At 41.0% G+C, this 16,358-nt stretch overlaps 2 protein-coding genes across 4 annotated transcripts in view; both read right to left on the bottom strand.

Annotated features, from left to right (window-relative positions):
- Window positions 1–7,079, bottom strand: part of Ppp4r3b (protein phosphatase 4 regulatory subunit 3B) — a 59,387-nt gene extending 52,308 nt beyond the window's left edge. For 2 of the 3 annotated variants that reach the window (XM_008823000.3, XM_029558634.1), the window contains exons 1-2: window positions 4,084–7,079; window positions 2,805–2,860 (exon numbers count right to left, since the gene is read on the bottom strand). In XM_008823000.3, coding sequence (XP_008821222.1) covers window positions 2,805–2,860; window positions 4,084–4,225 — 198 coding nt within the window. In that variant the 5' untranslated portion in view covers window positions 4,226–7,079. The remainder of the gene's footprint in view (window positions 1–2,804; window positions 2,861–4,083) is intronic. The other variant, XM_029558633.1, reaches the window with a different exon arrangement.
- Window positions 7,080–14,028: 6,949 nt separating this feature from the next.
- The window catches only part of Pnpt1 (polyribonucleotide nucleotidyltransferase 1), a 41,229-nt gene continuing 38,899 nt past the window's right edge, over window positions 14,029–16,358 (bottom strand). The window contains exons 26-28 of the mRNA XM_008822998.2: window positions 15,840–15,918; window positions 14,960–15,007; window positions 14,029–14,328 (exon numbers count right to left, since the gene is read on the bottom strand). Coding sequence (XP_008821220.1) covers window positions 14,173–14,328; window positions 14,960–15,007; window positions 15,840–15,918 — 283 coding nt within the window. The 3' untranslated portion in view covers window positions 14,029–14,172. The remainder of the gene's footprint in view (window positions 14,329–14,959; window positions 15,008–15,839; window positions 15,919–16,358) is intronic.

The raw sequence follows: 16,358 nt of genomic DNA, 5'->3' as shown, positions 1-16,358 counted from the left end.
ATTCTGGCCTCTATCAATTTCTTCTGTCTCTACTTTTCTACTGCCTGTGGCTGTGGAATACAAGTTTTCTGTTTATAATATTTTGTGTTGGCACACACCTGCTCTACATTCCCATTCTTGACATTTCTGTACCTTAGCTGCCTCCCTATGAAGTGCTTTCACGCATTTTCAGTGAGGACTAGGCTAAGAAATTTCATTAGCTATCCTATTATTCTATCATTGTTTCATTTGTGGTTACCTGTCTTTCAGCAAAAGTGAGGTGAGGTGTTCTCTCTTAAAACACTGAATAAACAACTGTGTTACACATATTAGGTTAATCTCTATGACTCTGGCTTTTGATTTATACAAGAACAGTGGGGTTAATTTTAAAGAATTTAAAATCTGACACACCTATCAGGTATTTTGTTTCATACTGTATTATGTAATAATTTTCTTTCTTCCAATGTTTCGAATCCCAGCACCCACATGACAGCTAACAACTGTCTGTAACTCCAGTTCCAGGGGATCTGACGGCCTCTTCTGTCCTCCACAGGCATTGCACAACACGGGTGTATTTACCTACATGCAGGCAATCCAAGCATAAACAGAAAATAAAAATAAACTATAAAAAAAAAAAAATTCTTTTTGCCAAGCATGGTAGTATGTCTTTAAACCCAGGACTAAGATGGCAGAGGCAGGTGGATCTCTGTTGAGTTCCAATCCAACCAGGGCTACACAAGGAGACATATTATTGTATACAAAAATGTAAATTCTCCAAAACTAGTTTTCTTTTAAATTTAATGTGAGTATATTGCTGCAGATATGTAAGTGCACCGATGTTGTTCAGTGCCTGCAGAGATCAGAAGAGGGCTTTGAATCCCCTGGAGCTGGAGTTATGGATGGCTGTTAGCAGCCATGTAGGTGCTGGGAACCGAACCTAAATCCTCTACAAGAGCAGCCAGTGCTCTTAACTGCTGACCCATCTCTCCAGACCCCAGAACTAGTTTTCTAGCAGAGTAATATTATATATGAAAGTATACTTCCAAGATTTGTACGTGTCCAAAAATCCACTGTGTATTTTTAACATGTTGGAGGATTGTTTTATAAACTTCTGCATAATATAATCTTTTCAAAAGTAATAGCAGTTAAAAGATCACTTACACAAGCTGAGAAGAATTCATATCTTAACTAAATATGCAGGGAACTGCTTATGAATTAGTAGTCACATATATTTAAGAGGAAATTTCCTTATTTTATAATCATGTTGGTAGGAGAAAAAAATGATGACAATATATTAGTATTTCTCCACAAATAAGCAAGCAAACAAGCAAACACTCCAAGTGCTTATCTTGTAAAACTCAGGGCAAAGACAGTCTGTCTAGTGGAGTTAGAAATTATATCTATCTTAACCATATCTAAGATATGGGGAAACATCTTCAGATGTTCAAGACAAATGTTTTGATTCTTCACCAAAAAAAATTTCTAAGAGGAAAATCTATCAGTTGAATACTAAAATATTTAGACTATTCTAAAGGACTAAGAATGCTGCATGCATAAAACAATTGTTTACTGGAAAGCTTGTACTAATAATAAGCCGTGCAATAGATGTAATTTTATTCTTCTGTGAAGGCTATGACATCCAAAATTTCACAGATCTTGAAGACAGGTACACTTGATCCTATAAATACAAACCTAAAAATAATTGCTCTTTTCCTTCAAAAATCTCTGGCATATTCACTTTATCTTTATCTCTCTCTCTCTCTCTCTCTCTCTCTCTCTCTCTCTCACACACACACACACGCACACAATGGAAATAATTCAAATGTCTCATAGGCGTATAGCATACATTGAAATATAATACAGCATTTAAAAATGGGTATCTACATTAACATGAATAAAATTTTCCAAAAAAAAAGAGTGAAAAATCCAAGTTTCAGAATACACGTAAAAGTATGATATCAATAAAGTTTAAAAACACACAAAGGACTACAAATTATTTATGGATACATACATATGCAAAAAAAGGATCAAAGCAAGTACAAAAAGAATATACATCGATTTCAGAATAGGGTTACCTACAGGGAGGATAGAAAATGGACAAAATGGGATGGATACAAAGGGGAGGGGGGTATTTAACTCTATCCATAATGTTGAACATCACAAAAAGATTTGAAACAAATACGTATATAATGTTAATATGTTAAATCTGATGGTATTACAAGAACCTATTACAGTATCCACTACACTATTCACAACATAGATTTTTCTTTCCCAAAATGACAATAAATACTAACAGAAAATGTTACATAATTATCAATGTGTACAGTTTAAAAGTATCCATTGATTAAATTAAAAATACACATACAATAAAAAACAAAACTTAAATGCTTAAACTCTTTGAGTCAAAGGTTTAAATTTTACACAACAGGCTTTCCTTATTTTAAAAAGCACTCCTTTGAATTTTTTAATGGTAGTAATTAACAGTCTGAATTTTCTTTTTTAAGCCATTTTTTTTTTTTCAACTGTGACTCAGAATAAAAGGCTTAGTGCACAGGGTATAGAAGAGACAAGGCTTACTTTAGTTAAATAAGACTAACAAACATTGTATTCTAATACAAACAGTGCTCAATTCAAAGATTAAGTTACCAACAATAAAAACTTCCACTTTTCAGTGTGAAACTTTCAATCTGGAAGGTAAATACACATGGTTTCTACCTTTATTTACCAAATATTTTTATCTTGTCTGGAAAGTATTTCCATCTTTGTCAGATTAATACTTCCTGGATTACAGATGTCTTTCAAATTAAAGATAAACAACTACTTGCCTGCTGTTTCTGATATGCAGTGTTTGGATTTATCTTTGATTCCAAGAGTAGTGATCCTGAAAGATTTTTTTAAAAAAAGATGTAAGTCTCAAATTATAAAATCTTGAATAAAATACAAGACATACTTGACAAACATTACATTTCTCTTCAACTGAACATTTGAACTGAACATTGTATTTTAATTCATATTTTTTTTCCTCCAGGTCTAGGCTACATATTTAGAATATTTCATCCTATCCTCATATTGGGGGGAGGGGTATTGGGTGGGGACCCATCTGAAACCAACATTCAGGCTATAAGAAAATTATTAGTTATATTAAAATGAATCTTTTAAAGTCTAAATGACCATTTGAAAACTAACTTCATTTTAACAAAAGTTGTTTCATCCATTCATTAACAAAACAAATTATGAGAACTCGGAGAGACTGCACAAATTACATTCATCCTTTCCCTAACAGTAGAAACAAAAGATACCTAATGTTTTTGACCAACAAAAGGGAAACTGTAGGAGTACAAAATTTGTCTGAGGCTGTTATTCTTCCATTCTATACATAATATCAGTTATCAGCTGCTCCAATTTTAAGTTCTAACTGCGAACACGGTAAATGTGGTCTTAATTACAGCTCTGGGTTTTCTATATTAAAACACTTCACACGACTTTGTGCAATCAAGAATAGGAGTTTACAGCGTGCTCTGGCGTCCCAACTTGCTGAGATGAAGGTAACCACCTCTTCCTAGCACCCTCTACAAAGGCAGCCTGGAGGGATCCAAGACTTAAAGGCGTGTGTACTTGTGTGTGCATGTATCGTGGCAACAGTCTGTAGTAACTCCAAGGAAAAAGTACGTTTTCTTTTCTCCTAGCACCTGTCGCCAGCAACAACTGAAATCGGTTTGTTTTTTAAAAAGGCACCCAGAAAGTTTCACTAAGCCTTTTATACTAGACACGTATAACGGACAACAATGTACCTAAAGGGGTGTCAGTTCTCCGAGGCGAGGTTACTGTTCCTCTCTACTTCCTTCTCATTCCCTCACATTAAACCTCATCAAAGGGGCAGGGTTGGAGAGGAAGGAGTCAAGTCCTTAATAGGGATGGAGGCGGAGAACTGAGAGTCCACGTCTGCCAGATACAGGCCCAGTAGTTTGTTTTTATCAGAGGAGCAAGCTCAGGACCACTGCGCTGTCCCGGAGCTGCTCGGTGGGAGTGACACGCCGGGGCCTAGACCACAGGCTGTCCCAACCCAAGGCACTGTCCCCTGCGCCACCGTTCCGTTCCCCTTACCGTCGGACTCTGCCCGGACCAGCAGCGACATCCCCTTGAGCTCCTCTACGTAAGTGGAGGAGACGTGCCCGGTGCCTCGGTCGTCCCATTGCCGGTCTTCGTTCAGGGTATAGACTTTCACTCGCCGCCTTGTATCCGACATGGTGGCCGCTGTCCCCACCGCTCCGGCCGCCACCTCCTTGCTCACCTCGCTCGCACCCCTCACTCTTGAGAGCCGGTAGCGGCGGTGGCGGCTTTGGAGAGGCCCGAGTTTACCATGGCGCCAAAGGTTCAGCCACGAGAAGGGGTGACAAGAGCCACCGAGAGCCCTCCGCTCGGGTCTCCGTTCCCCCTCCCTTCGACGCGGCACACAACTCCCCTTCCCTCCCTTTGCCCCCCAGAGCTCGCTCGCTCTCTCGCCGCCGCCGCCACCGCCGCGGTAACTACTACAGATCCGCCATCTTGTAATCCGACTCTCTCTGCCTTTCTCTTCCTCTTCCAGCAGACTCACACGGGCTGGCCTAGCAGGGGCTACGGCGGCCGACGAGTCCAAAACACAGCACCTTTTCCTCAGTACGCGCTTTCCAAGCACCAAAGCTCGGCGTTCTCGCGATGAAGCCTACAAAGGGGGTGGTGTCGGGGTGGGCTTCCTCTTTCGGCCTCGGCTCCTGGCGCAGGATCTCGGTTGGGCGGGAACTTCTCGCGAGCTTTCCCGCTTGTACCGTAAGAGTGCCTTAGTGGAACGCTGCGTCCGCCGAGCTGCTCTCCGGGATTTGTAGGGTTGCAGTCCGGTCGTAAGCTCTCGACTGGCTCTAAGAAAAGAAGAAAGCGGCTCTGAGAAGTCCTCTGACTGGTCAGAAGCAAGATGGAAAGAAGTGCGCTCGCGGCCTTTACTGGAGACTCACCCTGTCAACCTTCTGCGAGGACGGAGGCCGAGGCGGGTCACCCGTAGGAACGCGTTATGGGATCTGTTGGGTGTGTGCTCCGGAGCGTTCCACGGCAGCGAGCTGAAGTTTCTGCTTGGAAGCTCCTTAGTTCCCGCCAAAGCGTTCTGCCGTTAGCCTCGTAGTTACCGGCCTGGAGAAGCTGTTTGTGTTCCCGGAAGAGACCGAGCCGCGATTAAGATGAGGGGAGTGACGCGCCAACCTTTCTGGCCCCTCAGAGCAGTTTCCATGACTCAGTTTCTCTGGCGCGCATTTCTTGCATTTTGAGCTGGTTCATGCTCGATGGTGCGAGCAACGCATCCGAGGTCGCGGCCGTGAAGTTCAGTCCGCTTCTTCGTTTGTACAGTCAATCCCTTAGCTGGTCCAAGCTCCAGGCTAACTACCCCAAAACGGGAGAGGAGGAAACCGGCAAGGTGCCCATGTTGACCCGCGGTGCATTTTGGGAGTTGTAGTTGTTATTCAACCGGATTGTCAAAGCGTGCTTATGTTTTGACCAGATTAGTTGTGTGGTCACTCTCCACCAATAAAGGTGGGGATGTGCCCGACTTGGGGACAATAGGAGCCTGATTGAAAGAAAAAAAAGATTTTGAAATTGGATTCCAAATTGCGTTTTAAATGTGTAAGGGAGGGACCTCGGAAAATAACCCTCCGTCATGGTACAGGCTTTTAATTCCAGCACTTGGGGATGTTGATGCAGGATCTCCGCGAGGTCGATGTCAACCAAGGCTACATATCAAGACATATCTATGATAAAAGGAACTTGAGTTATATTCCCGTGATGATAGGGATAAAATGTGTACTTGGAACTGAGGAAAATACTTGGTTTGATAGTTTCAGGGAACGCTTTGCCCAGTTTTTGAGCCACGTGTTAGAGGACCCCCTAGCGTCCCAAGCCATCTATATACCATGAATATACCCACCCCTTGCTCACTCTTCAGGAGAACAGACCTTAGAAAGAGCACTGGGTGGATCTTGGAAGCCCACTTTACCTTTAGGACAGGGAATTTCAGGGTGTCCAGTGTTTACTTACTAGAGCGAGTACAGGTGCACGTGTCCATTCCAGGGACATCTGACCTGAGGGGAGATGCAGAGACAAGCTAGAGCAGCACAGCACTCAACAGCACACGCTTCAGGGCATGCTCCAGTTGGAAGGCACTGTAACCACTCTTCACCCTATAGAAGTTTCTTCAAGGAGGCATCTTTGATCTACTGCAAAGGCTCCATTGTTTTGACAAGTAATGTTTTTATATGTAAAAAACTTCAAAAGACAAAGATCTATAATGCAAAGTCTCTTGGGCTCTTGTCCCTTACCCAGTTTTACTCCTGGAATCAGTTTTACTCCCTCACTCCCCACTCCACTCCCACTCCCGCTTTTGTGTGTGATGCTGGAGCAGGGCCAGCTTCCTGATGTGAGACCTATATAGTCGTATACTTGGTTTAATGCTACTAACATCATCTTGAAATAATTTTTGAACATTTTTCTTTTCCAATGGGCTTCATAAAATATCTTGTTGCATAGTTTGTCCATCTGCAAATATAGACATATGTATATATTGTCTCCTGTCAAATGGAATGATTAATTTCAAGACCCCTGTGAATACCAAAATCTATATATGCTATAAAGCCCTTTATATAAAATGGCATATATTTTGCATATACCCTATCATCATGTCTTCCAGTATAATATACATAATCTCTAGATAATGCCTATTGCTACATTAAATTAAACATAGTTATACTGTATTGTTTAGGGAATGCATAATGACAAAATAATGTTTAGCATAGGCTTTTCAAAAGGTTTTAGCTTTTAAAAATTTATGTGTGTCCATGTATGGGTATATGCATGTGAGTGAAGGTGCCCACGGAGGCCAGAAGGCACCAGATGCTCTGGAATTGGAGTTAGAGGCAGTTCTGTGTTGTCCAACATGATTGCTGAGAACTGAGCTTGCTCTTTACTGTGAAGCCATCTCTCCTGCCCCACAGAGGCTTTTAAAAAAGGACCTTGGGGCTGGAGAGATGGCTTAGTGGATAATACTGACTGTTCTTGCAGAAGACCCGGGTTTCAAATCCCAGCACCCACATCACATGGCAGCTAACAACTGTCTGTAACTCCAGCCTCTTCTGTCCTCCGTGGGAATTGCATGACACAGGTGCACTTACCTACATGCAGGCAATACACGCATACACATAAAAATAATAAAACATTAAATTTAAAAATAAATAAAAAAGGAACTTGCCTGGCATGGTGGTGCACGCCTTTAATCCCAGCACTTGGGAAGCAGAGGCAGGCAGATCTCTGTAAGTTGAAGGCCAGCCTGGTTTACATAGTTTATCGTCCTCTTTTTTTTTTTTTTTTTTTTTTTTTTAAAAAAAAAAAAAAAAAAAAAAAAAAAAAAAAAAAAAAGAAGGACCTGACCTGGACTCCAATTCCAGGGGACTCTGAAGCTCTCTTCTGACCTCTGCAGCATTGCATGACACACACAGGTGCACTCACATGCAATACACTCATACACGTAAAATGAAAATAAAATATTAAAAAATACCAACATTTTCTGGAGCTGGAGAGATGCTGTGGGGCTGGAGAGATGGCTTAGCAGTTAAGAGCACTTACTGCTCTTGCAGAGGCCCTGGGTTTGATTCACAGAACTCACATAGTGGGTCCCTGGCTGATGGAGGGACTGGGTTTAGGAGAATCCCCTACACAGGGCCATCTCTTTGCTGCTTTTCCTTCTCTGACCCAGAGGACACTGGCTCCATCAATGCGTAGTTGGGGGGCATGACTTGGGGGTGGGAACCTCACAAATTGACCTCACGCCAACTGGTCCTAGTGGGCCTTGGATGTTTTTAGCTGCTTTCAGTGCTGCATGTTCGATTCTCAGTTGTACCTTCAATTCTTTCTGACCTGCATTATAAATGTTATTTTATTCTAAAAATTGCAATTTTTTGCATATTGGAAGTGATTGCTGTTTAAATATATTTTAAAAATAATAAAAAGCAGTGAAAAAAAAAAAAAAAGGATCCAGATCCTCTTCTGGCCTCTGCAGGCACCAGGCACACATGTGGTACATTTACATGCATGCAGGCAAAACACTCATACACATAAACACATAAAATCTTAAAAGATATGGAGGCCAACTGCAATCCCTTCTTGGCTTCTGCTTCTCTGAGGACCAGAACTGACAGGTGGTACGCTGAATAATGGAAGAAAACAGCAAGGTGGGGTTTGGGGAATGGTTTTAAGTTTCTGGCCAAATATGGCCATCTTGGTGCCGACCACACCAGTTACTGGCTTAAAACATTCTAAAGGAGGGGAATCGTACTGCCTATAGAATAACTAAGGCACCTGAAAAATATGGAAGAAATCATTGGAGACTGCAGACGAGATACTGAATGTACTTCAGAAGCTAAATTTAGGACCGAGGGGTGCTCTTGAGTTCAACAAAGAGACTTCTTGCAGTGGAAGGGTAGGCATGGGGTTTGAGGGCTACAGAACTCTAGGTAGAGCTGTTGGGATGCTCAGCCTAGCCACTGTTATGCAGTCAAGGTTCTGGTTGGGAAGGCATGAAGCTTTCAAACGTGGATGGGTGCCCCTTAGGATTTTGGTTTTAGAGACATCTCTGCATCTTCAGAGGTTGTGGAAGCAGCTAATTCCTTGTAAAAGCAAGCACTTCCCTCCCTGCTTACAGTCTTAGTTTCTCCTAGCTGTGAAGCCATGGTTAACTAGGTTATCTCAGCACAATCAGTGAGGGACTGTGGGGCCTGTTAATGGAGGAAAGATTGCACACTAGATTACACACTGAAGGAATGGAGGGTAGCTAGACTGAGTACATGTGGGATTAGATTTTCAAAGTGCAGATACACGGGATTTCTGTTCCAAAATGCTAAAAGGATGAAACCATCTGAAATAGAAACAGGAGGCAGCCAGAGGACTTTACTGGGAGGCTGGTGAGGAATGGGATTGCTGAAGTTCCTGGGGACCGCTGGGCAGGCAGAGGTGGTTCTGGTGAGTAGCCGAAAACAGGGTTAGTTTCTTAGCTGTCTGTCATCAGGGCTCCGTCGCAACCCCTCCTACCTCCTGGCCCTACAAGAGTCAGCTGAATTCAAGGGCACCCATCAGCAACCATCACTGCCCAGGAGCTGCTGCTCCGGACTCAGGGCCTAGAAGGTCTCTACAGGGGCCTGGGTGCCACTCTCCTCAGAGACAACCCCTTCTCCGTCCTCTACTTTCTCTTGTTTGCCCACCTGAACCAGCTGGGGGTGAGCGAGTACACTGGCAAGGCCCTCTTCGTGCATTCCTTCCTGGTGGGCTGCACTGCAGGCTCTGTGGCTGCTACCCCTCTGGACGTTCTGAAAACTCAAATCCAAACCTCAAGAAAGGGCTGAGTGAGGACACCTATAGTGGAGTCGCCCACTGTGCCAGGAAGCTCTGGACTCAGGAGGGACCAGCTGCCTTCATGAAGGGAGCAGGCTGCTGGGCCCTTGTCATAGCGCCCCTCTTTGGGATTGCCCAGGTCTACTTTATTGGCATCTTAAAGTGCTTTGAGTAATCGAACATGTCCCTGTCCTGCCACCCGGTCCTATTTGACTAGGTGGTGGAGCTGGAAGAGTAAGATGCCACCCCTGTCCTATGCAGCCTCTAGCTTGTAGTGCTACCTCAGTCTCAGCAGAAATGACCCTATTTTGCTCGAGTAGAGCTGTCTCCTTTTATGAACCCCAGATTTCCTTTGAGGTACAGCTTACCAGGGCCCCTAACCACCTATGCTTACCACAGGAGTGGTTTGGAACAGTAAACATGAGGGCTGTTTCTACATTTTAACATTTCCATTTCACTCAAACTCAATACAGTTGAGTCAGCAGGAGGAGCTGTTCCTACACTGATGCTGAGGGAAAGCTCATGAGTGCACCTGGACTGAATGCAGGGGGCATCCTTGTGTGCATTACCCATGGTCAAATGAACCTGAACAAATGGCCTGGCCACCTCAGGGCCACTGTCCTGCCCCGGTTGCCCACCCTGGAGCATGGGCTCAGACCCTTTCTAACGGATGCTTGTGGGACATGATCTGAAATAAAGCTGAATGGTTAAAAACGAAAAAAATGATTTTAAAGTGCACAATTAAGGGGATTGGTTAAGATTTCACTGACTTGGACATTTTGGGGAGAGAGAACTTTAGCATGGCTTAAACTCACTGTTCTGTTAGCCCATCAAAGCCTGGAAAAAGTGACAGTTTATGCTGAGAAAAGTGGAAATGAGCTTTCAACACAGCAGCTTTTGAGTCCTAGAAGGCAGCTGTTTACTCTGGCATGCCTGTGTTCTTACTGCTCACTTGCAGATGGTCACCTGCTTTTTAAATTCCAGGCTGGCCAGAGCTACACTGAAAAGTCAAGGTCTTAACCAAACAACAAAACCCAAACAACTAGAGTGCTTATCAACTTTTCATTAATTAGGAAGGAAACTATACCACATTGTAGCTCTATGCTAATAAAAGGCAATTTTGTATGTAATACAAACCCAGGGCTCATTAATATTCTCTCATTGAGGGAAGGGGTGGGTGGAAGGGAAAGGGTGAAAACTCCACCAGACTCTTGCCTCCCATATATATAAATGGTAAAGAACTGACTGGGGTGGGATTTCTCTCTGGTCTGTAGGTGCTCTTGGGTATAGATTTTTCTTCATGCCTTCCCAGGAAAAGTGACACAATAGTCTCCAATGACCTTGTATGAAATCCATCTCTATTTTGACTGATGACTTCACACCCATATTTAGCAAGTGAAACTCTTTTTTCCTTTTTGAGACAGAGATTCACTATATAGCCCTGGCTGGCCTGGAACTCTGTAGTAGCCCAGGCTGCCCTGGAACTCACAAAGCTCTGCTGCCTTTGCTGGCCCATCTTTTCCTTTAAAGCTATTTTGTCCAGGTTCTCTACTCATGTCATGGATCCTGTTATCTTCACAACCCTCAGGCTCAAGTCAACAGCCATAACTGCCTTCCCTTCTTTGCTCTACATCTACCTTCCCATCAGAGTCCACAGTCAAGCAGGAGAACTACCTTAGTTTTTGATGACTTCTAATTCTTGATTTCAGTTCAGGGTCTGTGAGTTGGCTGTGAAATACACTCATGGCTCTGTGATACATCTCCACCTTAACTTAGGCTGGTTCCTATCTGTCGGCACCCAGAGTCTTTAAGATATATGCTCTTTGTTGTTCCCACTGCCTACCATCCTATTCTCAATTTTCATGAGCCCAGAATTTGCAAAAGCCCATTAAACTGGCAATTATTCTGGAATTCATATATTCCTCAGAAATAACCAAACATGTTTGTCTGATTAAATGCTTTGGAAAATATTACCTGCTACCTCCACTTGCTTTCTATTTCTAATATTATGAAGTTGGGGCTGGAGAGATGGCTCATCGGTTAAAAGCACTTATTCTTGCAGAGGACCCAAATTTGGTTCCTGGCACCTCCATGGTAGCTAAGAGCTGGGTATAACTACAGTTCCAGGGGATTTGATACTCTCTCTTGAAGTCCACAGGCACTGCACACACTTACATACACTCAGGCAAAATACTCATATCCATAAAATAAAAATCTTAAAGAAAAAAGATTGTGAAGCAAAAGACTAAACTATTTGGGACTTTTTTTTTAATAAAAAGAAAAGGTGATTTTATCCTCTGAATATACAATACCAACTGAAAATGAAGGCCTCTGTCTGAAATCATCTCTTTCAAATATCTGAACACTTCTATTTCAAGTCTCATTTATTTTTAAAAATTGTGTGTGTGCATGCATGCATAGGTGCCTGAGCATATGTATGTGCACAATGTGTATGCAGGATCACATGGAGGTTAGAAGAGAGGTCAGATTTCCTGAAACTGGAGTTACAGGTGCTGCCCTGTGGATGCTGGGAACTGAATGAACCTGGGTCCTTTGCAGGAGCAGCAAGTACTCTTAACCAAGGAGCCACCTCTCTAGTCCCTGAGGTTTCTTTTAAAAATGTTAAAAGATCATTTAAGACCATAACTTCTTACCACTCTAACTCCTTACCAAAATGCTTTTCTAATTTAAAGCATCTGCCTCTACTTCATGTTACATATTTATTTACATTTTATTTACTGTCAGGAATACCCCCCCCACCCCTGTTAGAGTGAGCATTGGAGCTTTAGCTGCCTTGCTGGCTGGCCGATTCCCCTGCACATGTCACAATGCTTAGTACATTGTGTCCTTGGCTGAGCTGAAAAAGGATGTGGATATTCATGTTTCTACCTTAGATCCTGAAATTTAAGATTTTGGAAGATAAGGAACATAACTGCATAAAAACCGTAATTGGGGATGGCAAGATTGCAGTGAGTAAAGGCACTTGTCAAACCTGATGATATGAGTTTGATCCCTAAAACCCACATAGAAGGAGAGAATTGATTCCCACAAGCTGTCCTCTGATCTACACACACACACACACAGTGACACACATGAGTGCACAAAGCAAACAAAAACTGAACAGTAATTTATGGAGTGTGAAAACAAAGATCATGAAGGAAAACTGTTCCAAGTACCTGTACTGAGCTAACTAACCAAAGAGAGGAACTCAATTCGAGATATCATAGAGTTTTTAGCATACAAGAACCCCCCTCACCCCAAACTTCAAGGGAAAGTAGGAAAAGCTACCAATGTTTGAATAAAGATGAACAGGAGACGCTCTGGTACACGTGACAGGCTTTAGATTTAAGCAGAACTAAGGATGCTTGTGTTGGCGTTAGTGAGCTACATTTTGATTCTGTGGGCTCAAAGTAAATGGTACATAATTTAGAATGAAGTTTTAAACACTGGCTTCATTGTCAGAAAAAAGTGATGGGGGGATATGCGAGGTGTTGGAGGGGAGGGAGTGGGCATGGATTTGATCAAAACACCTTATATGCATGTATGAAATTCTCAATACAGTTTTTTTTTTAAGTTAAAAAAAACTGGCTTTATTTTCTCAAATTTAGGGTCCCTTTGAAAAATTATAGAAAATTTAAGAAAACCAAATTATTTTAATTTTGAAATCCAATCAAAAGGGTTATTATGCTTTAAAATAAGGATGTCTTAGATGGAAAGTGAAAATTAAAAAAAAACTTTGGTCATCATTACTAAATAACAGTATATCAAACATAATTTTTCATTTTCAATCTTTAGTATTTCAGAAAGTATATCAACACTGTCGAATATGCTATTTTACACAAAATAGAATAAAATAATGTTTGTTGACTTAAGTACACATATCTTAAAAATCTTTGGCCTGGACAGACACATTTTTAATATTTTATGAGTTAGCCCTGAGTCATGAATGTACATGTCTTTTTATCATATTTATAAAAGGATTAGACATTCTAATTTATGTAGCATTTACTTTTTGTGGAATGATAACAATGAACAACTTGATAGATATTACAAATGATTATATCAATAACCTCTATACATATTTGGTAACTGAATATAATGATTCTTAAAGCTCTTACACCAAGAATATCTATACACTGCCAATTACATAATTCAAAAAATGACCTAGTTCTATTTAATGAGTGTATTTTATATATATTTAGGTAATTAAAAAAAATTACTTCATCTTAGCAAGAATCCTATTTATAAGATTTACTCTACTGTATTTATGATTTTATGACCAATTTGAAAGGCACAGCATTAAAAAAATGAATTACATTAGTTCCCTCCATGCTAATTAAATTTGTAATTACTCTAAAAAAATAGGTTCTGGCTTTGAAAATGGCAAGTTCTAGTGTGTGAACTAGCTGTAGGCAAGCACAGTTGGGCAGAGGTGAGCTACAAGATGAGTATGAGGGCAGACATAGCTATATATGAAGAAGAAGAAGGTCTGTAGGAGAGAGCTGTTAGGAGAGCGAATATGATCTATTATTTCTAAGTATTTCAAAATTACAGGACCAAAAGGCATCTTTCTTAATACATAAAAATGGCTGATTTTCAATAATAAATATTGATTACATTATAATCTAAATAAGAATAAGCAAATATTACTCTTGAAATAAAAAGCACATGAAATGAGCATTTTAATACAAATGATTAGAATATATTTAAACTATATGTAAGTCTGCACATTAGAAGGGACTATTAAAATTTTGCTCTGCAGATTATCACCCGTGAGTACCCTTTAAAAAGGTGTCAAGAGGAAGAATTAGATGACTGTGAAAGAGATTCTCCCATGACAATGCTGCTCCTATCATTAAGAGTTCTGACAACAGTTGTAGCTGGAGACTGAAGCACTTTACGAGAAAGCCTCATTCTTCCATCAGCTGGATCACGCCCAAAGTATTTCACCTGTGTTAAAGAAACAGATTTGCTTTACAGTCGACATCTAAATTCAGACATTTAAATTTACATTGTCCAAATAAGGCAATGATTAATATGCATCTGTCCAACATGTCACATTCAAAAACATTTCAAGTACAAAGTCTCAGGTTGCTCAAAGGTGACAATCAAAGCTTTAACTTTTCATGTCTGTCTCCAAATGACTGAGTCTGCATACTTCTAAAGGTGGATTTTTTTATTAGCTAAACTGTGAGCTTCTTGAGGAAAGGACTGTGTTCTAAATCCTTAAATCCGTTAAGCAACCTTAAAGTTAAAAGCAGCATTGCATATAAATAACACATGCTGCCAGGCGTAGTGGCACATGCCTTTACAGCATTCGGGAGGCAGAGGCAGGCGGATATCTGTGAGTTCAAGGCCAGCCTGGTCTACATATTGAGTTCCAGGACAGCTGGGGCTACAGGGAGACCCTGTCTCGAAAGACCAAAAATAAATAAATAAATAAATAAATAAATAAACAAACAAACACATCCCATACATCATAGATGTTAATTCTTTACTTTGAATTTACTTTTCGAAAATATTAATTGGAACTTCAAATATAATTTACAACTTTTAAGGCTAAAAGGTTGAACACAGGTACCTGAATTTCTTGGCCAACTTCGAATCCTAGGGCAGTGGGATGTCTAATCTGAAAGAAAATATGTTAACCTATTATCTATATGCAATTACCTACGATCCACAAATGTATACATTTTTTTCCAAGTTAACGGCTGTATTTGTTTTTTCTAATAATGAAATCAATGGGCTGGGATACAGCTCAGTTGGTAGAGCACCTGCCCTGGCTTTGAACCCCAACACCAATAAAGCAAAAAGGACTTTCTCTCCTTTTTTCCTATTTGGTGATTTTTTTTTTTTTTGACTCAGTATGTTAAGAATAGCTTTTCTTATGAATAAAAATCATTATAAATAAATATTCAAACTATATGATTTATTTAACAAGCCCCTGAAAGATAAGTTATTCAATTTGCTCTAAATTTCATGGTTGTGAACACTGGTGGCTGATGAACCTAGGTGAAAAGTCTATGAGTATACACTGTACTTAAAGTATTAATAGGCAGAGTACACAATTCCCAACAATATAGCTAATTTCAATATAGTTTTTATTTTATCAGTTATAAAAATCTGGGTTGGGAAGACAGATCTGCAGATAAGAGTGCTTGCTGCATAAAGATGAGGACCTGAGTTCAAATTCTGAGCACCTGCATAAAACCTGGGCATAGCTGTATATGTGCCTGTAATCTCAGTGCTACTGGGGACAGAGACATGTAGATCTCTGGGGCTTGCTGCCGACCAGCCTAGCTGAAAAAATGGCAAGCTCCAGGTTTAGTGCAAGACTATCTCAAGGGAAAAGTCAGAGAGTGATAGAACAGGACAATACACATCTTCCTCTGGCCTCCATACACACAAGGGTGCACACATGTGTACATTTACCACAATCATACACAAATACTTCCTTTTACCTTTCGTTGGTCAAGTTGTGAGTTATGAAGTAGCACTGCAGTCATGTTTGGATACAGTTTTACCATTACTCCAGTGTCTCTGCAAAGAGGACAGAAGCCTGGTTAAAAGAGCAAGCACAAATACTGACAAATAAAACAAATGTTTTTATAGGTGAAAAGTATAAATCAAACCCTCAAACTACATATATATTCTTATGATTGTAGAAATTATGACCACATAACACATAGGCTTCCTTTTCTCTCTCACTCTCTTTCTGTGTTGCAGTGCTGGGAATCAAATTCAGGACTTCATATGTTAACAGCTCTAATACAGGGGCTAGAGAGATGAGTCAGGAGTTAAGAGCACTGGCTGCTCTTGCAGAAGACCCTAGTTCAGTTCCCAGCACCCACATGGTGGTGAACAACTGTCCCTAACTCCAGCTCTAGGGGATCGGACACCCTCTTCTGATCTCTGCAGGCACTGCACAACATGGGTGCACTTACTTACATGCAGGCAGAGGACTCATACACATTAAAAAA

The sequence above is a fragment of the Nannospalax galili genome, unplaced genomic scaffold (genome assembly GCF_000622305.1).
Source record: "Nannospalax galili isolate Female #2095 unplaced genomic scaffold, S.galili_v1.0 scaffold286, whole genome shotgun sequence".
NCBI lineage: Eukaryota > Metazoa > Chordata > Mammalia > Rodentia > Spalacidae > Nannospalax > Nannospalax galili.
This window is presented reverse-complemented; position numbering and strand designations above follow the sequence as displayed.